The 27504-nt window shown below is 45.8% G+C and overlaps 3 protein-coding genes across 9 annotated transcripts in view; 1 reads left to right on the forward strand and 2 right to left on the reverse strand.

The window, feature by feature from the left end:
• Positions 1-12653, reverse strand: part of KLHL6 (kelch like family member 6) — a 78467-nt gene extending 65814 nt beyond the window's left edge. The window contains exons 1-2 of the mRNA XM_075937469.1: positions 12187-12653; positions 11005-11100 (exon numbers count right to left, since the gene is read on the reverse strand). The gene's annotated coding sequence lies outside the window, so the exon portion shown is untranslated. The remainder of the gene's footprint in view (positions 1-11004; positions 11101-12186) is intronic.
• Positions 3819-27504, forward strand: part of KLHL24 (kelch like family member 24) — a 38757-nt gene continuing 15071 nt past the window's right edge. For 2 of the 4 annotated variants that reach the window (XM_006125197.4, XM_075937468.1), the window contains exons 1-3: positions 3827-3985; positions 15830-16814; positions 26691-26875. In XM_006125197.4, the coding sequence (XP_006125259.1) occupies positions 15895-16814; positions 26691-26875 (1105 nt within the window). In that variant the 5' untranslated portion in view covers positions 3827-3985; positions 15830-15894. Of the gene's footprint in view, positions 3986-14225; positions 14392-15829; positions 16815-18944; positions 19237-19471; positions 20493-26690; positions 26876-27504 lie in introns of those variants that run through there. The other 2 variants (XM_075937467.1, XM_075937466.1) reach the window with 2 other exon arrangements.
• LOC142830741 (uncharacterized) overlaps positions 20596-27504 on the reverse strand; it is a 34309-nt gene continuing 27400 nt past the window's right edge. For 3 of the 4 annotated variants that reach the window (XM_075937473.1, XM_075937472.1, XM_075937471.1), the window contains 3 exons: positions 24911-25120; positions 21485-21720; positions 20596-21132 (listed from right to left, as the gene is read on the reverse strand). In XM_075937473.1, the coding sequence (XP_075793588.1) occupies positions 20678-21132; positions 21485-21720; positions 24911-24933 (714 nt within the window). In that variant the 5' untranslated portion in view covers positions 24934-25120 and the 3' untranslated portion in view covers positions 20596-20677. Of the gene's footprint in view, positions 21133-21484; positions 22754-24910; positions 25121-27504 lie in introns of those variants that run through there. The other variant, XM_075937470.1, reaches the window with a different exon arrangement.

Below are 27504 nucleotides of genomic sequence, written 5' to 3' on the forward strand. Positions count from 1 at the left end.
TCACAGAGATTCCCTTTTATGTACAATCCTGGGCAGGTCTTTCTCCTGAATACATTCCGGCACTAGTGGGGGGGGGGGGGGGGGGAGAAAGAAGGGCCAATAAAGTGCCATAAATGTAGAATTCAGATGGCGGCCCATTGATGCCTGGAGAGAGATGATGGACTGCAACAGAGAGCTCCTATAATGACAGTCACCACTGCATCTCATCAGTTAGATTGGTTATTCCCTGGTACAGGCACCATGGCACAGGGGTCAGGTGAATACAGAAGTATTGTAAAAGGATAAACCAATCAAACAGCATCCAAGGGGGTACAGGAATGGCTCCAACTGCTTTCTGGATCTCAGCAGTGTCAGTCATCAACGACCATCTAGTGGCCAAAGACAAAATATCTGCTGATGGGCCACTGCCTTTTTTCTTCAACATGAAGAAAAAAAACCTTCTGGGAACATCAGTATCCTATAGCTGAATAAAATGGGCCCAAACCAGGGCATTTTGCACTTCTTGTCCAATAGGTATCTCAGGAGTCAGGACATCTCATTTGGAGTGTGGTGAAGCTTTAAATGTTTCTATGACTCTTTGGCTGCCATGAAGATCCAAGGTATCTCATTCCAGGACACTCATGGCTTGATGCCAGGACCACATGGCAGCTGGTGGAGCTGGACCTTCTTGACACCCTACCACTGTCTTAGGGATCTGAACAGGGGATTTTGCTACTTCCATGCTCCCAGCCCACAGTAAATAACTGCATGAGACTCAAGTCCTATAATTTGGTGTTAAAGAACCAGTGAGACACATAGGCAGGAAGAGGGAGAAACACACTGAAAGAGTCATGATGATGATCAGACAAGTATGTGGACCAAACATAGCACCAAACAAACATATTCAGACTGTCTTTCATGGTATAAAAGTGATCCAGTCTAACCTGAGATGTGGTTAGGTGTTGTCTTCAGCCAAGAGTACTGCCTAACAGCAGGGTGAAAGAATAAACATCTACTAGGCCAAAACTCTGCAGCTGACAATGCCCTGCCTGACAGAAGATGTTGTTTCTTGTGGCTCATATCTTAAACATAATCTACAGTGAAACTGAAATCCCCTCCCAGGATACTAGCATGAGGTTCAAAGTCAACAGGGAAGTGTCAAAATGACTGCAAAAAAGGAGACACAATCTCCACCCCAAGAAGGGGCATACACAGTAATAAGATTAAAAACAACAGTGTGTCTCCACCTGGAGGAATTGACCCTGTACAATTTTATGTACAGACAGGATCTGTGCCCCTGTGCACCATAAAAAGAGAACAGAACAGCTACCACAACAGTGCATACAGTCATAGGTTAAGAAAACTTCCCCTTTCCATTCCTTCAACCAGTTCCCGTCTGAGCCAGTCTCTTACAAAAGAATTAGATCAGCTCATTTTTGATTGAAAAATTCTATGAGCTGTGCCCTGTTATGACCATTCCAGCCTCAATTAAGAGCCAAAGTTCAGCAGCATCATAGATACTAGAAAAGGAGAGCCAAGAAACAGTGAGAAATAATAGAAAGTGGAAGTAACTGGGAAAAATGAGCCTTTGGGAGGCCAATATATTTTGAATAAACCCTGCACACTTCACCTTGCTCCTCAACTTTTTGAGAAGGAAACATTTCCTATGACCAACAAAGGTCTCTTTCAAGACAAGGGAAGCTAAATGAACAAAGTGTTGTAAATCAGGGAAATAGGACTCAACCTCAAATTCCCACTTCCCCTTCCAAAAAGTCACTAATCTCCTGCATAATTCCTAGATAGCCAACTAGCCGCCTTTGGGAACCTGTGAGGAGTCAGAGATCACCACAAGCTCTTCTATCACTCTCAGACTCCACCAGCTCAGAAGAACATTGTGCTGCTATTGTAACATTCTCATTATTTATGAAGGAGAAAGATCAATTGGCAGCAGCTGGCATATCCTTTCCCCAAAGCAGTACACTGCAGTATGCAGGATCTGGGGCTCAAGGACTTACTATGTGAGAGGAAAAGAGCATTTTACACATGGAGCAATAACTCAGCACAATGCTGTCTTCATCCTCAGGGTACACAGCTCCATCCTCAGCCACTGCCATAATCTCATGTGCCTCCAAAGTCTTTACCCAGAAACAGTCCCTCCTAAATCCATCTCATCTTCACCCTCATCTCTAGAATCTCACTCCACTTCCTCTGCACATCCTCAATCTTTACGACTTGCTTCATTCCAGGCACAAGTTATGGAGTCACAATAGAGGCTTCTTTTGGGGAGTCTGCTTCCTGGACAACAGCAGACCATATACAACAAGTGGGAGGATTTACTCAATTGGTACTGTTGTAGATTCTGTCTCCTTCTGGTCCCTCTCCCAACCCTTCTTCCAACTATCTTGGGGTCTCTCACATTCTTACCAGGGCCCCCAAGTCAGCAGTGAATGGGCAGAAAGCCCTCAAATGACTAGGGTCTCCATGCAGGAAACATTTCATATTTTCAGAGGTAGCCCCATAATCTGCCCCATCTACATGGTGCCTTAACACCAGGTTCACAGTTACTTAGGATCATGTAAACCTGGCACCAGAATGATATAACATTCTATTTGGGATCCTGCAGCCCAACAGAATTATCCAAACAGCAGAAACTACCTTCCCATAATGGGAGATATCAGACATTCGGGTCACAATGAAGCAGGGGGGGAAGGGGGCATTGGAAAAGCTACTTTAATAGAAGGATGAAACAAGGGAAAAATTGGAACTCCTTAAGCCAGAGTCCTCTTGTCCCAAATTACTCAGATTCATTAACAAAACTGACCCAGACCCAGGTTTCTGCTACCCAGCAGATCTCACCCAGCTTATCAGTTTCCATTACAGTTTCACACTGGCTCCTAGCGGGAGGGAGGAGAGGACATCACTGAGAGATTTGCAATATTAAATGATGATTCTGTAAGGCTGATGTACTGGGTATCAGTGACTGTTGGAGAATATTTTCTTCCTGCCTATTCTATTTCCAATTTACTCTTCACTAGTTTTTCCTTCTTTCAACTAAATCAGTATTGAAAAATTGACTACTGAGCAAGAAATCTAGTTTAAACATTTCACATATCAATCATTTCACAACCTATGATGTCCTAAACACTGCCAGTAGCCTTTTAATGGACAGAAAAGGCCAAGTATCAGAGGGGTAGCCGTGTTAGTTTGAATCTGCAAAAGCAAGCAGGAGTCCTGTGGCACCTTATAGACTAACAGATTTATTGGAGCATAAGCTTTCGTGGGCAAAGACCCACTTCATTGCCCACGAAAGGTTATGTGAAATGGGTCTTTGCAGGCAAAAATAAATGCTCCAATAAATCTGTTAGTCTATAAGGTGATTCAGGACTCCATGTCGCTTTTGCAGAAAGGGCCAAATTACTCAAGGCTCCTCCACGTGTTAAAAATTTGAATAAATGAAAAAGGGCCCAAAAGCATAAATCAATGTTTCTGAGTGCTGATGGCTGCACTAACCAAGATTGTTGGAAGTGGCCTTTGAAAATATTACTTCAAGTTACAGCTCAGGACTAAATTTTCACTGCAGTTGTACTATTTAGTTCTGGTTCCATTCAAAAAATTCATGAGTAAGTTATACTTACACTCAGGCATTTACTGGTATCTATAGTTTAGATGAATGGCGCAATTGTTTCTGAAAAGTTGGCCCTTACCAGATGTTAATGGTTTAAAATAGCAACTTCAACTCTGACCCTGGACTAAAATGGGCAGGCAAACGTGACAGGGCTGCGAGAGGCTGTGGTCTCCTTGAACTACATTTCCCAAGTACTTCTGCCGCTGGGCTCCCACTGGCTGGCCTGTCACTGACATCATGTGTTTTGGCTTTGGCAGGTCACATGTCTCTCAGGGTCTCCTTTGTTTTGAGTTGAGCCGGAGCTAGGATCACAGACCTAACCACAGAAAAGGCAGAGCAAGAGCAGCCCGGCGGCCCAGCAGCAAGAGCCCGGACTGGGAGGTAAGCGGCGCCTGGGCTTGGCTGCCAGCGAATGCCCCCCCGGCGCGTTGGGGCCGGCAGACGCTGGGGCCAGGAGGCACCGGCTTGCCAGCTGCCAGCCTGGCGGGATGTAAAGCTCAGCAGCCCGGACGCTACGGCCAGCAGCATCCGCGGCACCGACCCCGGCTGTAGCAGCCCCGACGGCCCCACAGCTAGCGGCCCAGGCAGGAGGCCGGGCGTGCGTGGCCGTGGGGTAACCGCGACTCCCCCTTCGGCATCGGAGGGTGTCGCGTTCCCGCCCTGCCTCCCCCCCCCAGCATCCGCTGCGCAGGCGCGGTTCGATCCCAGCTCGGGGGTGGAGGCTGGGCTGTCCGGGGGCGCGGGGCTCTGCCGCACGGGGACCGGCCGGGCCCCCGGCGCGGGGCTCTCAGAGAACCGGGCGGCCGCCGGGAGTCCCTGTGCCGGCGCGGTGGGACAGCGGCCGGTGGCGGGTGTGGGAGCTCGGTGGGACCGAGCCGTCACAGGGGTGACCCCTTCCGGGGGGCGACCCCCTGTCGTATTGACCCCTCCCCGGACCGAGCACTGGAGCGGGCAGCCACGTTCCCCCTCACACCACAAACCACCAGGGAGGCAGAGTGGTGGTGCCCCCCCCGCCCCCTCGCAGGTATTTCGTAATTTGGATCCTTCCTTCCTCCCTCATCCTCCAACTCATAACAACAGCGGTGCTGGGGGGGGGGGGTGTTAAGGGTCGTGGCGATTGGCTCCAGGGGAGCTGGGGGCGGGACCTTGTTCGGAGTTGCCTCGGTCTGATTGGGCAGCAATATTTGGGAGGGAGGCGGCCTGTCGCTAAGGCTGCCCCGGGTGAAGGTGAGCTGGAGGGCGCGCGCGTGCGCACGTGGCAACCGCGGCTGGTGCCTTGAGGGAGCCCGTTGGGCTAGGGCGCGCGTGCGCACCTTGCTACGGCCCGCGGGGGTCGGGGCGGTTGTCTCCAGCGGCAGCCTGGGGGCAGCGGGCGGGAATGTCGTGTGGCGGCGCGATGCTGTAAATAGGAACGCAGGAGACTCCACAGAGCTGCCTGTTGACCGGGGGCTGCGGGTTCACGGTCAACGCTTCAGCGGGGGAGCCTAGCGAGTCTGCAGCTGAAGAAGGGGCCGTGCCCAGAAAGCTCATGGTCCCCTCTGCCTGGTCTTCAAGGTGCTGCAGCACCAGCGCTTATATACATGGTGGCTGCGTCTAGACTGGCCAGTTCTTCTGGAAAATCAGCCGCTTTTCCGGAAAAACTTGCCAGCTGTCTACACTGGCCGCTTGAATTTCTGCAAAAGCACTGACGATCTACTGTCAGAAATCAGTGCTTTTTGCGGAAATACTATGCTGCTCCCGTTCGGGCAAAAGTCCCTTTTGCGCAAAACTTTTGTGCAAAAGGGCCAGTGTAGACAGCTCAGATTTGTTTTGCGCAAAAAAGCCCTGATTGCCATTTTCACGATCGGGGCTTTTTTGCACAAAAGCGCATCTAGATTGGCCACGGACGCTTTTCTGCAAAAAGTGCTTTTGTGGAAAAGCATCCGTGCCAATCTAGATGCTCTTTTCCGAAAATGCTTTTAACGGAAAACTTTTACGTTAAAAGCATTTCCGGAAAATCATGCCAGTCTAGACATAGCCGGTGTGTTAGGTAGGGATGTCACCATGTGACTGTGTGTCTGGCCCCTGGGTTAACCTGCACAGGTACAGGCAGCCCTCCCTGCCCCCTGCACGCGTGCGCACAGGCACATGCACACACACACACAGCTTCTGATGAAAGAGGCACTGCAGAGCAGGCAGGGAGCCAGCTTAAAAGCCACCTTGCCCTGCCAACGTCTAACCACTAAAAATAAGCGGTTATATGTTTTCCAGCCTCCCTCCCCCCCCCTGCTTTTTAACATCCCGTTAATTGGCAGGCCCAATCTCTTAATTTTAAAAATCAGCTCAGTTAAAACTGGTTAAAGGTACCATGAATGTTGTTGAACCAGCGAGCCCCAGCCACTGTTGGCTGGGAGTCCAGTATCAGAGGGGCTAGCAGTGGAGAGCAGCCTCGAGGAGGGGGGAATGAGATCAGTCCAGTGGCCAAGAGGGAAGCCATTGCGGAGGCCGGTGACCCCAGGAGAGCCCTGACCCCCTTTTCCAGGACCAGTCAGGTTCTGAGGATCCTGGATCAGTCAGATCAAACCTGTAGTAAGGGTACATCTAGATTACATCCCTTTTCTCAAAAAAGGGATATAAATTAGACACTTTGAAATGGCAAATGAAGGCAGGATTTAAATTTCCCACGCTTCGTTTGCGTAATGGCAGCCACAGTTTTTTTTTTTTTTTTGAGAAGGAGCTTTTCAAAAAAAACTGTGGCTGCCATTATGCAAATGAAGCGTGGGAAATTTAAATCCTGCCTTCATTTGCCATTTCCAAGTGTCTAATTTACATCCCTTTTTTTGAGAAAAGGGATGTAGTTTAGACACAGTCTAAAGTCTTGACCCTCTTTTGTAGAACAAAATCTCCCAACTAGTTTTGTAATGCATTTGTTAAGTTTGAAATGTCATTTAAACCACTTAAATGGTTAGGTCCATAAAAGGCTATTAGCCAGGGGTAGGAATGGTGTCTCTGGCCACTGTTTGTCAGAGGCTAGAGATGGATGGCACGAGACAAATCGCTTGATCATTGTCTTCGGTCCTCCCCCTCCAGGGCACTTGGTGCTGGCCACTGTCGGCAGACAGGCTACTGGGCTAGATGGACCTTTGGTCTGACCCAGTACGGCCATTCTCATGTTCTTATGTTCATTTCTAAAACATATACAAGTGCATCCATTTTTTTAAATTTCTAGTACAGACTAGTCCAAAGTGGGATTAAGCTAGTTTTAAAAGGGGATATTTAGCAATTAAATGTTTTCTGTCCCAAATTGAATGTCCTGGATAATTCCAAATCACTCTAACACAACTCTTTTTATAGATATTGTTTCTATTGCAAGTAATCTAGTCTGGTAACTCATACAAAAGGAAGGTGTTACCAGTCTTTTGTTTTTGTAGTACTATTCATACTGACAGTACTTAGAGTAAACAAGTAATGAGTACACTGGCGATATCACCATATGGGCTTTGCAACTCAGGGTACGTACCTCTACACTGCAGCACTATTTTGGGATACATCCGGTATCCCAAAATAGCTATTCTGTGTCTTTGAAGCAAGCCTGTTATTTTGAAATATAACGGGCTTACTATTCCAACATCCCTGTAAACCTCATTGCACAAGGATTAAGGGATGTTTTGGAATAGCAGTTTATTTCGAAATTGGGCGCTGTGTAGACAGTGCTAAATTACAAAATAAGCTATTTCAAAATTAACTTGAAATAAGCTATGCAAATTTGCATAGCTCAAATTGCGTAGCTTATTTTGAGCTAAGGGTGCAGTGTAGACTTACCCTTAGGCAAGACTCCCATTGACCTCAGCAAGCTGTTATGTTGCAACCTTTTATAGCGTACTTTGACATTTCACTCTTGATTATGTATACAGGGAAAAGGGGTGGGGAACAAGAACTTTAAAATGCTTTTGGATTATAATTGTGCTTATATGCATTTAGACGTCAAGGCACAAAGTATAAATAAAATTCTTCGGAAGTACCTGATGAAATAGCACACCTGTTTCAGGAAATACATTTTTAACATGCAAAATCTGTATTTAAATAACATTGCATCACAGCACTAATCACAAAAATAAGTAACCCAACCTCCATTATTAACTTAAGTGGCTGCAAACAGGAAAAAGTTAGCAATGTAAACTGACAATATCAGCCTTCAATTTCCTGGCTTTTGTCCATTGTCGTCACAGCTTTGATGGTTCAATGCATCTTTTCCTTCTATTTCCTTGTTTTTATAAGATTTTTTTAACATAGACATTTTCAAGTGAATAAACATGTATAAAACCTATTTTGCCATTGTTACGTGCTCAAAACTCCCACTGGTTTAAATTAAATGTGACATGAGGAAATCCCATTGAACTGACATGTTTGGAATAGTATTAGTGTACTGCTGATCAATTCTTGCAGTTTTCAAGAGCATGCAAGACTTGAATTTCTAGTGTAAAATAACAAACAAGGAAAAAAAAAACCTTAAAATCACTGAAAAGTTTTTTTTATGACTTTTTATGTCACAATGAAGCAAAAAAAAAAAAAAAACAACAACAACCACTAAACCCAAACCTTTTCTTCCTTTTGAACATCATATTTTAAAAGTAGAATGAGCAAAGTTAGGCTACGTCTACACTGTAACAATATTTCAGGGTAATGGAGTATCCCGAAATAGCTATCTTGCATCTTCACAGCAAGCCTCTTATTTTGGGCCCACTATTCCAATGCCCCTGTAAACCTCATTCTACGAGGAGAAAGGGACATTTCGGAATGCTCTTTATTTCAAAATTTAATGAGCTATTTTGAAATAGCATTGAAATAAGATACACAATTTGCGCAGCTCAAATTGTGTATCTTATTTTGAGAATATTCTGTTGGGAATGATCTACTATTCGATTAGTTCGTTAATCTAAATTTAACATCTCTTCTATGGATTTGAGTTTTGTTTTTACCCTGTGTTGGTTAACATGGTAAAAAGGCCTGTTTTCCTGATGACACAAGACTTCAAGCCAGGTTTACATTAAAACTTTTACCAATATATAGTTATGTTGGTAGGGGTGTCCTTTTTTTTTCTTACAACATTTCTATACTGCCAAAAGCCCCCTAGTATAGATGCAGTTACAAACCCCTATCCCAGTGCTGACCCCCCTCCCAGAGCCAGCCCCCCTTCCCACTTCTCAAGCCCTAAGCCTGACCCCCCTTCCAGAACCAGCACCCCAACCTCTCACCCAGACCTGATCTCCCCTCAGAGCCAGTACCGTGAGCCCACTTCTGCATTCCAACTTCGTACTAGGGATGTTAAAAGCATTTTTTAAATAAATGTATAACCACTGACATTTTCAGATGCCTTGCCCCCCACCCTCACTCCCCGCCATGCTCCTTCCTGAGGCCCCGCCCCTTTAGCAACCTTTCTTTCCCCATGGAGCTAAGTCCCACCCAACCCCAGCCCGGTCCTTGGCCACCTGGAGGACCAGGACTGCCACACCATGGTCCCAGTCTTTCCCAGTGACGCGGGAGCCATGGCCCCAGCCTTCCTGGGTGGCCGGGTAGCTGGGCTGCTGCGCCACGGCTCTAGCTTTCCCCTGCAGCCAGGCCCCAGCCTTTTCCAGTGGCCAGGGAGTGTAGGCAGTTTTGGGAAGACAATGCCTTTCCTTGCCTACAGTACCTGGGATAGCACGCACAGCCGGGGCAGGGATGCATGTCTCCCAGCTTGGGGACACACAAACAGACAGACAAACTCTCTGAAATATATAGTAGATAGTTGTCTCTTTCTCCACTCCTACTCCCTGCTGGCCCAGTGGTGTTATAGCTGTCCCCGCTCTCATCTCTGGCCTCTTGCTGCCCTCCTGTGGTCATTCTACAGAATAACTCTCTCCTACTAGACACCTCCCTTTCCATTTTATGAGAAACATTTGAATTCCAGACACACCGCATTGTCCTGACACAACCAAACCCTGACCTTTCTTTGAGTTAGGATATGTGGAAGAAAAAGATTGACAAGTATTATGAATTACACTATATAATGCATGCTAAAACTTAAATTTGTCAATAATTTATAAATAAGAACCAAATCCTGCTTTCTTTACTTATATGAATATGCCCATTGAAATCAATAAGATTGCTTACAGGAATAAGATGAACAGCATTTTGTGCTGTTAGGCTAAACACCAAGGTTCTGATTCTGTGTAAACCATGCTAGTTGTACCTGGGTATAAATCCAGTAACTTCATTGAAATTACTTCTGATTTACATGAGTCTATATAAAAATCAGGCACTTAGAATTATAGTTATGTTCTCACAGTTGCACTTTCCTTTTTTACTGCTGTTGTAAATCCAAATTCTGCTACATTTTTTCTCATGTTGAGTAGCCTGAACTTATTGTATAATTAGTCTTAATGCATGTAAAAGTGGAAGGGTTAGGGCATCAACCTAAGAACATAAGAATGATTCTATTAGATCAGACTAATAGTTCTTTTAGCCTTGTAGCCTGTCTTCCAAAAGTGGCTGGGAATGTGTAAAACAGGGCAGTTTATTATGTCATCCATCCCTGTCATCCAGTCCCAGCTTCTGGCAGTCAAAGACATAGAGACACCCAGACCACAGGATTGCATCCCTTTCTATCTTGGCTATTGCTATTGATGGACCTATCCTCCATGAACTTCTCTGTTAATTTTTTAAATCTGGTTATCTTTTTAACCTTCACAACATTCCACGAATTGGCTGTGGGATGTATGTAGAAGTATTTCCTTTTTGTTTATAGTAAACTTGCTGCATATTAATTTCATGAGGTGACCCCTGATTCTTCCATTATGAGAAGGAGTAAATTACATATCTCTACTCACTTTCTCCACACCAGTCATGATTTTATTGATTTCTATCATATTCCCCCTTAGTCATCTCTTTTCTAAGATGAACACTCAGTCTTTTTAATCTCTCCTTGTTTGAAAGCTGTTCTTAATCTTTAATCATTTTTGTTGCCTTTCTCTGTAATTTTTACAATGCTAATGTATCCTTGTTTGAGGTGGGGCAACCAGAACTGCATGCAGTATTCAAGGTGTGGGCGTATCACAGATTTATATAGTGGCATTATGCTATTTTCTGTTTTATTTTCTATCCCTTTTATAATGGATCCTAACATTCTGTTTTTATTCCTCCTGCACTTTGAGTAGATTTTTTTTCAGAACTCTATCCACAATGACATCAAGATCTTTCTTGAGTGCTAACAACTATTTAGACCCCCATCATTTTATAATTATAGTTGGGATTGTTTTCCAGTGCACATTACTTTGCATTTATCAACATTCAATTTCATCTGACATTTGGTTACTTATATATGCATAGTAGTTACAGCCATGTCAGTGTCAGGATATTAGACAAGGTGAGGGATGTGATACCTTTTATTGGATCAATCTCTGTTGATGGGAGAGACAAGCTTTCATGCCACATAGAGCTCTTCTTCTGGTCTGGGGAAGGTACTCCAAGCATCACAACTAAATGCAAGGTGGAAAAGATTGTTTAGCACATTTTGTAAGGGACCATTCAAGGTACAGTGGCCTATTAAAACTTCTGCAAAGGGCAAAAGAGGAGGGGGGACTAATGGGTTACGATTGTTGTAATAAGCAATAAATCCAGTGTCCAGTTACCTTGTCATCATTTTTTTTAGATCCCTTTGTATCTCTTGGCAGTCATTCTTCAGATTTACAATACAATTGGTCCTAAATTTCATCATAAGTCAAAACATTGTAATTTGGAACCGCCCTGTGGTACTGAGCATTGTAAAATCAAAACAAATTCCATAAGTCAAATCAGGGTGCCAATTCAGAACTGTAAGTTCTGTTCATTGTAAGTCAAACATCATAAAGTCAAGGACGGCCTGTATCTTGAATTATTTGTATTGTTTTGCAAATTTTGCCACCGCAGTATTCACCCCCTTTCCAGATCATTTATGTTGAAAAGCACTGGTCCAAAGACAGATCCTTGGGGAAACCTGCTATTTATCTCTCTCCACTGTGAAAATTGACCATTCTCTCTGGTCATTGGTTTCCTGTCTTTTAACCCATTACTAATACATCAGTAGACTTTCCCTCTTATTCCATACTGCTTACTTTGTTTAAGAGTCTGTGGTGAGGGATCTTGGCAAAGGCTTTCTGAAAGTTCAACAACACAGTATCAATTGAATCATCCTTGTCTACATGTTTTTTGACACCTCCCCCAAAGAATTTTACTAGATTGGTGGGCCATGTTTCCCTTTACAAAAGTCATATTACCTCTTCCCCAATAAATTGTGTTAATCTATGCATTGGTTTAGGGATGTGAAAACATCCTTCACAGGTGATGTTTACTGGTTAACCAGTGGGGGCCCTGAGCAGCTCCCTGCCTGCAGGCCTAGCAGATGTCACTACTGGATAAAACTGTTGCAAAATAAATTGGATAGAGAGATGCAGATTAAAATATCAAATGACACAATATTAACTAAATGCTTTAAGAAACTGTACTGAAAACGTTATATAGAATGCAACGGTATTCTTTAGACAAAAAATCACAATGTAATCCATTGTGAGGGGGTTCGCACTCACCACCGTATCCCCCTGCCGTCTGTCTTCCGGAATTGGCTCCCTTGGCAGGTAGGGTGCCTTCTCTGGGGTGGTGTCTCCCCTCTTTACTCGCGGCTGCGGCGTCCTCTTCGCCACACTGCCCTCCGGCAGTGCCCAAGTCTGTCTCTGAGCCCCCCTTCCGGGGGTTGATGTTCCTTCATCGGGCCTTCCTTCAAGCCCTGCAGTCTGAGGATTTGCGGGCCAGAGCTCCCCTAGCCCTGCCTGGCCTCCCCAGCCCTGCCCTAACTCCAGGGAGCCTCCTCCTCCCTCAGCAGCCAGGTTCTCACTGCTTCCCCCCACAGCAGCAGCCCATTCTCTATTATAGCGCCCAGCTGGGCCCTAATGGGCTAGTACAGCCTCAGCTGGGCTAAACTCCCCGGCCCTGGTTCAGGCCGGGGTCTGCCCTTAAAGGGCCAGTGCAGGGCGAGCGCCCTGTCACATCCATGTATTAATTCAAATTAAGGATAATTATTTTGTAGTTTAGATATGACCTTAACAAACTTATTTTCTATCTTGTAAATAATTTGTTAACATTTCCTCAAATTTTGTCTGAAACAGAGTTGAGCTCTATATAAAAAGTGACTGTATGATATACTGGTATATTTATAGTGTTCCTTTTTAAAATTGTCTGAGCAAAGAAACTGTAATACAGTCATTTTGACTGTGGCTTTTGTCAAGATAGTGCCTTCTGAAGTTAACTTTATAAAAAGTCTGTTTAAAAAAAAGTATAGGTCATTTTGTTCTATATTAAGAGATGATGTAAGCAGACTTTGGTCCAGTAATATGTGGCTCTGAAGACACCAGCCAATCAGAAAATAAAATTACTGTTAGAAATTGCAGAGTTGTTGACTGGAGTCCCACGACTTGAACTCGAATGTGACTTAAGACTTGAGACTCGACTTGGGTTCATTGTTTGTGACTTGAGACTTGACTTGAGACTTGCTAATTCTGTTAAATTGACTTGGCGAAATAATTGTCCGAAAATGCAGATATTGATGGCTTGTACAAAAGTGACTTGACATTTTTTAAATTAAGACTTGAGCCTCAACTTGGGACTTGACTCGAAAGTGACTTTAGGGACTTGACTTGAGACTTGAACTGTGGTGACTTGAGACTTGACTTGGACTTGACAATGATGACTCGAAGACAACACTGAGAAATTGCATTTGCTATCTCTGTATGTGAGGAATGAGAGGAAATGAATGTAATGTCTTAAAAATCCTGTTTAAAAAGAATCCTTTGCACAAGTTTTAAAATACTTTGATGTATATCTTAAAGTTCAAAAATAATTCCATGAATTCAGAATGACGAAAGTTAGCATACGAGTGCTTCTCAGTGCTTGTGGTAGGGCTTTAATCCAGTTGATTTTAAAATCCAGGAATAAGTTGCCCTGGTATACATCCATTCCACACTAAAGTCGTTGACTTTTGTAGGAACTGATGCATTATAAGTCCTCCCATTCCCCACTGTAAGTCATGTGAAACACTCCCCCCTGTTTGCTTAAATCGAAGTCAGACATGGGAAAAAAAATCCCTGCTTTAAGTTGTTTCGCTATAAGTCCAAGTTTTTTGGAACATATCTTGGACTTATAGCGAGGACCCGCTATACTCCCCCTGCATGCTGCCTCAGTTTCAGAGGCATCAAGGAAGGGAGCTGGTGAGGTGGGGAGCTGGCTTAAAAGCCAGTTTCCCTCAGCACCATATCTGGGGGCAGTCAGGTGGGGCAGAGGCGCAGCAGGGAAATGGCGCAAGGGGGGACTGAAGCAGTCCCCACTCACCCCGGGTTCTTGCTACATTTCAAAGACAGAGGCACAGAAGTAGGTTTACCTACACCGCAAAAAGCCCTCTGTTCTGTGATTGATTGTAGATTTTCTTGTGCAAAAATGCCCTTGAGGTGTGGACGCTCCGCGGGTTTTTGTGCAAAAACAGCTGTTTTTGTACAAAAGCCTTGTAGTGTAGATGTAGCCACAGCCGGCACCGTGTGTTCAGCTGCCCCTCCCCCTACCTTGCTCCATCCTGCAGGCAAGGATTCTGCTGCTATCTGTGCAGAGCGGGAGAAGGGGTAATGGAGGAGAGAGGGGAGTGCTGAAGTCAGGGTGTTCCTCTACCCCTGTACCCCATCTCTGCAGAGTCAAAGTCCGGGAGAGAGATACACACAGTGGAGCTGCTCCAATCTGAAGCATGGATGGTAAGTGACTCGGAGGAGTCCCCATCTTAAGAGGCAGTGCCCTGTTTCTAAGATTCCAGTGCTCTCTTTCGGTCTCTCACACATGCACTTCCTCCCCACCATGCCCTTTTTCTGCAGAGGAGGGATACAACAGAAGACAGCTTTCTCTGTCTTAAAGAGACAGCGCATGGCTTCTTTCAGAAACTTACACTGTTGCACACGCCCAGTCTGTTCCGCAGTGTCTCTGTGCCACATACACTCTCTGGTCTCTGTGCCACCACTCACTCGCTTTATGTCACAAAGTCTGTCTCTGGTACAGACCGTCTCTCTTTCACACTCACACACTCTTTCTCTGTAACCTTCAGTCCCACCCCTTCTACCCAAAGTCTCACACCTTCTTGAATAGTGATAGAAATGTAGCCGTGTTAGTCTGGGGTAGCTGAAGCAAAATGCAGGACAATGTAGCACTTTAAAGACTAACAAGATGGTTTATTAGATGATGAGCTTTCGTGGGCCAGACCCACTTCCTCAGATCAAATAGTGGAAGAAAGTAGTCACAACCATATATACCAAAGGATACAATTAAAAAAATGAACAAATATGAAAAGGACAAATCACATTGCAGAACAGGAGGGGGATGCGGGGGGGGGGGGGGGGGAAGGAAGGAAGGTAAGTGTCTGTGAATTGATGATATTAGAGGTAGGGAGAGTGGCATGTTTGTGAGTTAATGGTCCTTTAAAGGACTCAACAAACACTTGAACTATCTCACCCATTACCAAGATAGTTTCCCCAATTATCACCTCTAATACCATTAACTCACAAACATCCCACTCTCCCTACCTCTAATATCATCAATTCACAGACACTTACCTTCCTTCCTCCCCCCCCCCCCCCCGCATCCCCCTCCTGTTCTGCAATGTGATTTGTCCTTTTCATATTTGTTCATTTTTTTAATTGTATCCTTTGGTATATATGGTTGTGACTACTTTCTTCCACTATTTGATCTGAGGAAGTGGGTCTGGCCCACGAAAGCTCATCATCTAATAAACCATCTTGTTAGTCTTTAAAGTGCTACATTGTCCTGCATTTTGTCACACCTTCTTGAGAGCCTGGAGCCAGCCCTTTACTGCATACCAAAATTCATGAAGTGTCCCCCCCCCCCTCTCAAAAATTATTGCTCACCCTGGTCTAGGGTATTTGTAATTATGTTTACCACAGCAACCTTAACTCTGTCCCTTGGCGTATGCATTACAGTAGGATATGTTTGATTGTATTGCTTGATGTCACATATCATTTGCCAAATAATAACTTTTGACCTTCACGGTGTAAATTACACTAATTTTAGACCTATCAAGCTATTTGTTTTATTTTATGTAAGTTTCATAAATTTCATAATTCTTTAATTTCATTAGTTGTCAGAATCAACTGATTAGGTTATAAAATGTTTTACTTCTTCTAGCCATAACACCGTAAAGAAGACACAGAAATCTTTTCTCAATGATTCTATAGACAACGGATGTAACAATGGTACTAATACTGGGACGCAGACTGAATAGAGAGGATAGCGGGGTCCGTGATTCCCCTGCAACCAAACGTAAAGTTTTTGAAATGGACCCAAAGTCCTTATCAGGTCATGAGTTTTTTGACTTCTCTTCAGGATCATCTCATGCTGAAAACATACTCCAGATCTTCAACGAGTTTAGAGACAGCCGCTTGTTCACAGATGTAATTATCTGTGTGGAAGGAAGAGAGTTTCCCTGCCATCGAGCTGTTCTCTCAGCCTGCAGTAGCTATTTCAGAGCTATGTTTTGCAATGATCACAGAGAAAGCAGAGAAATGTTGGTGGAGATCAATGGCATTTTTGCTGAAGCTATGGATTGCTTTTTACAGTATGTGTACACTGGCAAGGTGAAAATCACTACAGAGAATGTGCAATATATCTTTGAAACATCAAGTCTCTTTCAAATTAGTGTTCTGCGTGATGCCTGTGCCAAGTTCCTGGAAGAGCAGTTGGATGCTTGTAACTGTCTGGGAATCCAGCGTTTTGCTGATACGCACTCACTAAAGACACTCTTCACCAAATGCAAGAATTTTGCATTACAGACATTTGAGGATGTTTCTCAGCATGAAGAATTTCTTGAGCTTGGCAAAGATGAGCTCATTGATTATATTTGTAGCGATGAACTGGTGATCAGTAAAGAAGAGATGGTTTTTGAAGCAGTCATGCGCTGGGTTTACCGCTCCGTTGATCTGAGAAGGCCAATGTTACAGGAACTTCTGACACATGTGAGACTTCCTTTATTACATCCTAATTATTTTGTTCAGACAGTGGAAGTGGACCAGCTGATCCAGACATCTCCAGAGTGTTATCAGCTTCTACATGAAGCAAGAAGATACCATATACTTGGAAATGAAATGATGTCCCCAAGAACTAGGCCACGCAGGTGAGAGGATTTTTTACAGTTTTTCTGATATGTCCTAGAACAGTGGTCCCCAACCTTTTCAGGTTGTCGGGCGCCAGGGGGCGTGGCCGTTCGCCCGCCAGGCGCCAGGGGGCGGGGACACGTGCGCGCCCGGGGGCGCCCCCCCCCAGCCGCATGCCCGGGGGCAGGGCCCCCCCCGCCGAGCGCCGCGCGCCCGGGGCCGGCGCTCCCCCCCGCCAAGCGCCGCGCACCTGGGGCCGGCGCTCCCCCCGTAAGCGCCGCACGCCCGGGGCCGGCGCCCCCCCCGCCAAGCGCCGCGCGCCCGGGGCCGGCGCTCCCCCCCGCCCTGCAAGCGCCCTAGAAGAACATTATTTTGGTTTACAGAGTTTTTACCTGTTTTTTCTAGTGGGTATGAACTGTAATCAACCAACTGTAACCAATGAAAAGACAAATTTGAAAGTATCTTTTATGTTAATGAATTCTGCATTTATTCTGCCGTAACTTCACCTAAAGCCCAGTTATCTGACATGCTTAACTTTAAGTAGGCCTTTGAATAACTTTATCCACACATACATGTAATTTTATTGACATGGTTAGTCCCCTTGAATTCAATAGGAAGGATTCTTATGTCGGTAAGTTACTCACAGGTGTAAACTAGTCTACCAGTTAAGCCACACACTTGCAGCAGCTTTCATTCTGGCTCATTACAGCACAATCAAATGTACTACATTTCATAATTTATTTAATTTTTATAGTTTTTTAAAATAATAGTGTATTATACACTAATTGGAGGAGTTGGATGTAATTTTTCAGTTAGGGCAATAGCAACTGCTTTTGAGAATTTCACTTTTTCACCACAAAACACTGTACAAGTTTAATAATACAGTTCTAGAATTACATAACAGCTCCAGAGGCGAAATAACAAAACAAATGTAAATATTTACAGAACTACATAGTAGCTACAGAAAATATTTTAAGCTTAAATATTGTAATATGATTTTTAAGTCCTAAAATGTTAATTCTTACTATCCCATAGTATAACTGGAAATAGCTACTGGAAGCTATAGTAGGAAATGAGAAAAAATGTTATGGTAGATTTCTTTTGGATTCTGTCATATACCTTCCCAGGTAATTTCTAAAAATGTTAAACATTAAATGCTTGAAAGAATGATAAGAAGTAAAACTAACCCTGGAAATTCTGCCAAACAAAATAGTATAGGTACTTGAGAAGGTTAATTGATTAGCTGAAATGCTGTAGTGGAGAATTAGTGGAAAAGGGAGACAACACCCACCCAACCCACTGCCCCTGTTTAACATGGACATATTCTAAGCTGGGTTTTTGTAACTAAATTTAGGGAGAAACTAAATACTGCATCCATAGATGCAACAACAGGAAAAGTAGTTTATAAAGAGAGAAGCTGACTGGCTTTCCATTGATGATTTTCCCTTGTATCTATTATTAAATTCAAGGAATAGTTCCTTGTCATTGATTCTGTTGTAAAACTGATAGTGTTGTAATAGTTACCAGATTCCTCTCTGCCCTCTCTATGGCTATGTCTAGACTGCAAGCCTCTTTCAAAAGAGGCTTTTTCGAAAGTATCTTTAGAAAAAGCCTCTTTCGAAAGAGCGCATCTAGACTACAATACGCGGATCGGAAAATCGATCCGCTTTTTCGAAAAAGAGCGTCCTGACTGCTGGACGCTCTTTCGAAATTAAAAGCCACCCGGAACCACTTCTGCCAGGGCATGGGGGCAGCAATTTCCTTCCGGGTGCTGCTGCCTGCCCTTTGCAAAGACGCGTGGTTAAAGGGACGCCCCTGAATACCCGTTGCTCTGCTTCTGCAGCTGCCTTTGCTGTCCCTCGAGGAAGTAAGCAAGGCATTGCAGTGCTGCTTTGGAGTGCTCAGCTTCCTGGGACACCCCAGCAGGTTTTTTGTGTGGAGGTTTTTCTGTTTTAGACCCATTTTTTTGGCATGGAGCCAGAGCTGCCCCTGGGCAGGCGATGGCCCCACGCCATCATACTGCAAGTGTTGTTGCATCTGCATGACACAGTCATGAGGCTACTTCCCCATCTGGACCCAGACCAGAGGTACGAAGGGATTGTCCGTCATGCAGCCGCACTGCCCTTGCCTCCAAACTTCTTTGTGGACAGGCGTTTTTGGAGGCTTGACACCAGCTCTGACTGGTGGGACCGACTCGTTATGCAGCTCTGGGATGACCAAGAGTGGCTACGCAACTTCCGGATGCGAAAGACCACTTTCCAGGAGCTGTGTACCTGGCTCGCCCCTGCTCTGCAACGGCAAGACACCCACCTGCGGCCCGCTATCCCCGTGGAAAAGAGGGTCGCCATTGCCCTCTGGAAGCTGGCAACCCCCGACAGCTACCGCTCCGTGGGACACCAATTTGGAGTGGGCAGGTCTACTGTTGGATCCATCCTGATGGAGGTAAGTCATTGTCTGGGGACAGTCACAGTTTGGGGTGGGGGGAAGGGAGACTGTCAGGAAGGGCAAAGTGGAGTGTGAGTGGGAGGGAGCTCCTCCACTCACCCTGAATTGTTGGGGGGGGGGAGTTCTGAGGAGGGGATTCCCGGGGTGTTTGAGAGGGAAGGTGGGTGGTGGGTTCTCCTCCTAAGAGATAAGGCACCCCTTCTAACATTTTGTTGTCTGTCTCGTTCTGCAGGTGGTGAGGGCCATCAATTCGGAGCTGCTCAACAGGCTTGTCTGTCTACCAGATCTGGACAGCGTTATGGCCGGCTTTGCTGCCCTTGGCTTCCCGAATTGTGGAGGAGCGCTCGATGGGACACACATTCCAATCCGTGCACCACCCCATCGAGCAGCCCAATTCATTAACAGAAAGGGCTACTTTTCTATGGTCCTCCAGGCCCTGGTCGACCATCGTGGCCAGTTTTCTGACATTTGTGTTGGGTGGTCAGGGCGGGCAGATGATGCCTGCATCTTCAGGAACTCGTACCTCTACCGGAGGCTTCAGGCAGGAACATTTTTCCCGCATCGCGAGTTTGCGGTTGGGGATGTGCACATGCCGGTGTGCATAGTGGCTGATGCCGCCTACCCCCTGATGCCGTGGCTGATGAAGCCCTACACCGGCCACCTGGATGCGAGCAAGGAGCAGTTTAATGCTCACCTTAACCGGGCTCGCAACCAGGTGGAATGTGCGTTCGGACGTTTAAAAGGCAGATTCCGGTGCTTGCTCACACGCCTAGAAATGGGGGAGAGCAACATCCCTGAGGTGGTGGCCGCGTGTTGCGTTCTCCATAACCTGGTGGAGAGGAAAGGGGAGGCCTTCCTACCAGGGTGGGGTACAGGTGCTGATGGTCAGGAGAGGCACTTTGCCCAGCCCCGGACAGCTGCCATCCGCCAGGCTCACCGGTCTGCTGTTTGCATACGGGAGGCCCTAAGGGAGCAATTCTCAATTGGAGGCCACTGACTCTACTGAGGGGCTTCTGCCTGGGGACTGGGCCTTGGCCCAAAAGAAGCTTCCCTCCACAACCCATCTCCTGACCCTGTTTGGAGAAATAATAAACACCAGGGTTTGTCTCAAAATAATAAGTTCTGTTTTATTTTTTTAAATATCACTCACTGGAAAATATAACTGTTGCAAACATAAAAAAGCTTTTGTTCATTTTTGATGTAGAAAATATAGTTTCATGCCAAACTGTGTACAATAAACATTTTGTTGAACACTTTCCTTGTCATGTAACTGGGGTGATGGGGGTGCTTGAAACCTGGAGGGGGGAAGGGGACTTGAAACCTGGAGGGGGGAAGGGGATCAGGTTGCACGGTGCTTGCCTGATCTCAGTCTCCTGCTTTGGCCTCGTGTTCGGGGTCCACCATGGCCACGGGATTGGGTGGTGCACCTGTCGGTTGGCTAGATAACAGCGGGTAGGTGCTCTTGGGACGGGGAGGCCTGGGGAGAGGAGGGCCAGGGGGAGAGAGGGGCTGGGGAACTGGGGGGGGCTGGGGGAGAGGGAGGTCCAAGGGGGGAAAGGGATGCTGTTGTGGAAGGGGGGTTTGGTGGGGCGGGGTTATGGGGTGCTGGAGGAGCAGGACCAGGCACAGGAGCAGGCAAGCCGCAGACCTCCCTGAGAGTGGCACACAGGGACGTGCGCTGCTGGACCAGCTCCTCCATCAGCCGGTCACGCCACCGATCCTCTGCCTCCGCCCTCTCTCGCAGGATGGTGTTGAGCTCCTGCACGGCCTCCACATGCTGCCTCAGGATGTCCACATACACACGCCTGTGTCTGCGGCTCCCATGTCCCCGAGATGGAGATGGAGATGGAGGTGGGGCTGGGGTGCTGCGGCCCTCTTGCACGGCTGGTCCGGCTGTGGAGGAAAAGAGGAAGACACAACCAGTCCTAAAAAACTGGACTCTGTAGCACTTAAAATACTAACAGGATGGTTTATTAGGGGATGAGCTTTCGTGGGCCAGACCCACTTCCTCAGATCAGAGTAACACGGCTACATTTCTATCACAATCAGTCATGTGTGCAACAGCTGTCCAAAAGGGCATGCCCTCTCCTTGAGACAGGGGAATCAGACATTCTGAAGGTAACACTGTGTGTGACCTGGGCATCAGCCTGAGCATGACAGGTTTCCCTTGTGCATCACCCACTGCGCACCCACCTACCTCCTCCCCCCTCTCCCCCCCGGTGTTACACAACCTCACTGCACTCACCTGCTGCTTCATCTCCTGCGTCAGATGACACCTGGGAGGCTTCTGGGGTCTGTGTGACTGGCTTCAGGGTGAGGGTCGCCGTCTCCTCACTGTCCTCCTCTGGCACCATGTCCCCGTCTCCTGACTGCTCTGGGTCCTGCTCTGGCATGTCCACCACAAGGTCCGCCAAGCCTGACTGCACGAGATGCCGTGGTGTGCGTGCTTCACCACCACCACCCAGGATCTGGTCCAGCTCACTATAGTAAGGGCAGGAGTGGAGGGTTGCCCCAGAACGGGAGCTATGCTCCCTGGCCTTCACATACCCTTGGCGCAGCTCCTTAACTTTGGAGCGCACCTGGTCCTGGGTGCGGGGGTAGTGTCCTTTCTGGGCCAGGGCCTCTGCCATGCGGCCATAAATGTCTGCATTTCGCCGCCTGCTTTTTAGGGCTTGTAAGTACTCCTCCTCTTTCCCCAGAGCTCGAGAAGGGTCTTGATCTCTGGCCCAGACCATGATGGTGCCCGGTGTTTGGAGCCCCTGGTTGGATCCCCAGAAGGCTCTCTAGAAGGGCCAGGAGGGTCTTGGGGCTGGGACATGCTGCACTTCACCCGCCGTGTGCTCTGGCTGCTTTGCTGCCACAAGTGGCTGTGAGGGTGCCTGTCCCTGTAAGAAATGGCTGCAGACAGGAACCAGAGACATGCAAGCCATGCCCCAGATTGTCCACCAGGGCTTCTTCCTGGAGGCCATTAGTTTCAAAAAAATGGCCTCCCCACGTCCACACTCACTTATTTTCAACGGATCTCCGTCGAAAAAGGCGTTCTTCCTCGTGCAATGATGTTTACCGCTGTCGAAAGTAAAGCCGCGTTCTTTCGATTTAATTTCGAAAGAATGCGGCTGCAGTCTAGACGCAGGTGAAGTTTTTTCGAAAAAAGGCTACTTTTTTCGAAAAAAACCCTGAGTCTGGACACAGCCTATGCTTCTCCCTATCATTTCTTCTAAAATGGGGTTTTGGTAGCTCTGTTTCCTCTCTATGTTCCATGTATTGCTGCTGCTGCTTCTTTCTCCTTGCTTTGCTTCTATGTAATTTTTGTCAGTGAGGGAAAACATAGAACCAATTGAAAGGCTGTCAAACGACTGAAATTGTGACTAATTCTGTGATTGTGAAAACAATAATAGAATACCATTTATTTAAATATAGGTTGGACCTCCCTGGTCTGGCACCCTCAGGACCTGACCAGTCCCAGATGAGGGATTTTGCCAGACCAGGGGAGGTCGTTTCTAGACCCCTGCCACCAGCCCCCCCCCCCCCCGCCCCCCTTCCCCGGCCTGGCCTGCTGTCCTCCCAGCCAGCTCACCACCTTCTGCTGGCCCCAACTGGGCAGCCATCACTGCCGTGGCTCCGGGACCCACCAGGCAGCCATGCAAACTGCACTGGAGCTCCCATACCCTCAGGGTAGCCACGTGTGCCATGCTGGAGCTCCTGGACCTGCTAGGCAACCATGCGCTGGGTGTCCCAGTCCCAACTCGGGCTTCCTGGAATCAGCCGCTGATCAGTTTCAGCAGCAGCTGACTTGGGGATGCCTGGGGTTCTTAAGTTGAATCTGTATGTAAGTCAGAACTGGCATCCAGATTCAGCCGCTGTTGAAACTGATCTGTACATACAGATTCAACTTAAGAACAAACCTACAGTCCCTATCTTGTACGTAAGCCGGGGACTGCCTGTATACTATTACATAACTAGCACAGTCCCACTAGACCGGTCTAATATCAAGATGTACTTTTAATTGGTTATCATATGTATCCATTTAAATCAGTTCTTCTCAACTCCTTTTTTTAATTTAAGCAGTCAATAATTTTTTCCTCTTAAATTAATTTATTTTTATTTAACTACTTTACTACTGACTATTGCTATCTGTGCAGCACCCAAATATGGTAGATGCTTTTACAGATCAATTTTCAAAGGCCCTCCACATTTCTGTCTATGCAAGTTTTATTTTTTTAAACAGATTTTCTTTGAACTCAAATAATGGTATGAGAGCAGCATCGTTTTCTGTGTGAAGTACATGAGAAATCTGATTTTTAATTTATTTGAAATCACTGGGTTTAATGTTACTTTAGTAATATAATTCTCAATTTTTTGTATTTTGCGCACCACATAATGACAGAGAAATCTCATGGATCACCTTCTCTGCCATCTCCTGGGCCCACCCTTCTGGTTTCTCACAGTATTTCATTTTGTAGACTAACAGAAGGAATCTTTGGTCACAGTTTGAGAACCACCGCTATATTGACCTTCCTTTGTATATTGTTTCAATGGTTAACTGTTGCTGCTAACAGTCTTCTTCTATTTTGTACCTTCCTCTTTATTTTTTAACATGATCCCCATTACCTTTATTGACAGCACACTGACCACTTGAAAAAATTCTAAGGTCTGGTCTACACTAGATAATTAAGTTGTTTTAACTGTGTTGTTCAGGAGTGTGAAAAATTCACACTGCCCCTGTGTGGCACAGTTAAGCCAGTCCTAACTCCCAGTGTAGACAGTGCTAGGTTGATGGGAGATAATCCAGGCCTTCATCTTCACATATGTGACTGTCCAGAGTTGTGGGTTTTTTGTTTTTTAATCCACTTCTGGATTTAAAGAATTTTAGTAAATTAATTCTTCAGAGAGAGCAAACTACACATCCCTAGGGTTGCCAGGTGTCCGGTTTTAAACCAGACAGTCCGGTATTTGAGGGTTCCCTCTGGGAAACAAATTGAGAAAATACTGGACATATAAAATGTCCGATATTTTCTAATTAGGTATGTTTTATTATTATTAGGAGTATCAGAGCGTGTATGCCAGCCAGGCAGTACGCAGCTACGCAACAGGGAGGGGCCGGGGCGGGGCCGGAGTGGGAGGAAATCCCTGGGGCTGGACTTGTTCGTGCTTTGCCGAGACCATACCAGGATGGGTAGCGCCCTGGGATCTGCATGTGCCCGGGTCAGTCCCGCTCCCCGCCGGCCGATTCTCTCCACCCACTTCCCCCGACCAGCACTGCTCCCTGCTGGCTGGTTCTCCCCCCCAGCCCCCCATCTCCTCCTGCCAGCCCCACTGCCCCCCGACCAGCCCTGCTTCCTGCTGAATGGTCCTCTCTCTCCCCCTCCATCCCCCGATCACCAACCCCGTTGTCCCTGACACCCCCCCCTCCCCGGGCAGCCCCACTGCCCCCGATCCCCCCGCCAGATGGTCCCCCCCTCCCGATCTGCCCCGCTACCCCCAATCCTCTCCCCCCCCCCCCGCTAGCCAGCCCTGCTACCTGCCAGACAGTGTCCCTCCCCTCATTTCCCCTGGCCAGTCCCACTGCCCCCGACAACCCCCCCCACCAGCCCTGCTTCCCGCCAGCCAGTTCCCCTCCCCCCCCCCATTTTGAGATCAAGTGTGTCCGGTATTTTTTTTTTTAAGCCACCTGGTAACCCTACTCATCACCATTCTCAGGCAGTATTTTTCAATCCATGGATGTTGGCTCAGTTTTTTCTTAATTTAAAAAAGATTGGCAGACATGCACAACAAACTTCTCAGTTGGCAAAAGTCTTGATTGTAGTAGTATTTAAAGAAATCAGTAGCCAGGCCTCCTCCTTTGTAGACAGATATCCTTGGTACATATATTTGCATTTACCTGTTGGGGGAGAGGGGGGGAGTAAGAGAGACAAATAACTAGTTGTTGAAAGAAACCAATTTCTTTTTCTGAATAATGCTTCCTCGGTAAAGTTCCTTCTCTCCATTAAAGAAATACTTTTCCAAGATTAGTTCCTCGAAAAAGAAGATTAGATAGCTCAACATTAGACATTAAATATGTAAAAAGCAGGCCCTGACATCACTTCAAGGTTGGAGCAACTGAAGGGAAATTTTCTTTGGGATTTTTTTACCAGTTATGAGAGAGTAACTGAGGTCACTTTATTGAATGATCCAAGTGTGTAAACATAGTTCTTAAGACAAGTATTTATATTGTGAGATTTCATGGTATATTCACATTTACCGTGTCTTTGCTTTTTCTAAAACATTTAGAGGAAAAAGGACTTATTTGTTTATAGAATTTAGTAACATGAGAACAAGAATAGTCAGTTTTTACTTCTGATGCCCCACAATGTGGTTTTAAATAAATGCCTATAGCAATTCTATCATTCATAAGCAAAGTTGAGAACAGATCATGGAGTTGTTATAGACATAAGTCATGTGATTTTTTATTTTTTTTTGGCAGGATTGGGTCATAGTAAATAAGATATCTGCTCCTCTGGGATTAATTGTAGTTAAATAGCATGCAGTACATCAATCTGCTCTTTTAAAGATAATATGCATTTGATATCTGGTTTGATTTGGTTAGTTACACCAGTGTATTGATGTAATGACATAGGCACAAATTTCCCTAAACTAGAGAAGCCCTAAATCAGCCCCCACCTTGTCTGGATCTAGCCCCAAGGCTCAAGAGGAGCCCCATTGGAGCTCTTGTACATTTCAAAGGTGGAATGTTGCTCTAGTTCTTATCGACTAATCGAATAGTCTATGGAAATCCCATCGACTATTTGATGAATCAAACTTTAACATACTTAATCCAGAGGTCTTAAACATTTAAAAAAAAGAAATTTTCTGTAACATTTGGAAGGTATTTAATTCTAAATTTGCAAAATATTTGTGTGGTATAAACTGTCACGAGAATTTTTGTGATATTTATAACTTTACAGGAGACTGTTTTCAGTGTGCTGGATTTTATATGAAACCTTCAAAACTGTATATGAAACCTTCAAAACCTTCAAAACCTTCAAAAATCAAAACTGGATTTTATATGAAACCTTCAAAACCATGTGTGTGTGTGTGTGTATTTCTCACACATGGCTTCAGCTTTACTTCTTATATGTCTGCATCAGTCAGAAGAGAAAATCTTAAAATATAAGGGCTTTCTTTTTTAAAAAAAATTGCTTTTTACACAGCATGCATGCAATATAACTCCATCCTTTTAACAAAATGGTTATTTATTGGTATGGTTACTTGTCACACAATGGGACATCTGGAAATAGTGAAATATCTGAATCATTTTTAAGCAAATGATTATTGCTGTAGAAGTCAGTGTCATGTTAAATAATAGATTTTTAGATTTTAAAGCTGTACGATCTTGGTTTTTCAAGCTGATATTGTTTGCTATATGTGCTTTAATAGACATCTATTTTCTCTTTCTGTTTTCATTGTTTAAGATCCACTGGCTATTCTGAGGTGATAGTCATTGTCGGAGGCTGTGAACGAGTTGGGGGGTTTAATCTGCCATACAATGAATGCTATGATCCTGTGACAGGAGAATGGAAGTCACTAGCTAAACTCCCAGAATTTACCAAGTCTGAATATGCAGTTTGTGCTCTTCGGAATGATATTCTTGTTTCAGGTAAATTCTAGGAAACTTAAATAGGGTAATGACAGCAGGAATATTGCTGGACAGTTTACAGGTCTTTGGGAGATTGTTTGCACTTCCAGAAGTTGCTGGAATGAAAACTTCATGAATTTCACCTCCTCTGGCCTATATGTAGCTTACCAAATAACCTCCCTCAATATGTGTTGAGCATAAACCCTATGCCTATAATTTGGTATCCACATTTTTTCTTATTGTTTTGTTTTTAATCATTAATCATTACAGTAATTCCTCATTTAACACGTGGCCGCTTAACACGTTTTTGCGATAGCACGATTTTTTTTTTTTAGGGAACGTTTTTTGAATTACACGACCGTCCCCGGAATAACACGATTTCCCCAGCGTTACCGGCGGCTGCGCGGGGCTTCCCTGCATCCCTGCAAAGCGGCGGAGGGTTCACCACTCGCTGCACCGTTCCCTACTGACTCCCCCTCACCAGACTCCTTGCCCTCTCTCCTCCGCCCCCGCTTGAAGGCCAGCGACTGGGTTTCCCCGGTCGGCCCGTCACCGGCAGCTGCGCGGGGCTTCCCCCGCGTCCCTGCAAAGCGGCGGAGGGTTCGCTGATCGCCGTGCCATTCCCCAGCGACCCCCCCCCCCCCCCGCTG

Source organism: Pelodiscus sinensis, chromosome 10 (genome assembly GCF_049634645.1).
Source record: "Pelodiscus sinensis isolate JC-2024 chromosome 10, ASM4963464v1, whole genome shotgun sequence".
Classification (NCBI taxonomy): Eukaryota; Metazoa; Chordata; order Testudines; family Trionychidae; genus Pelodiscus; species Pelodiscus sinensis.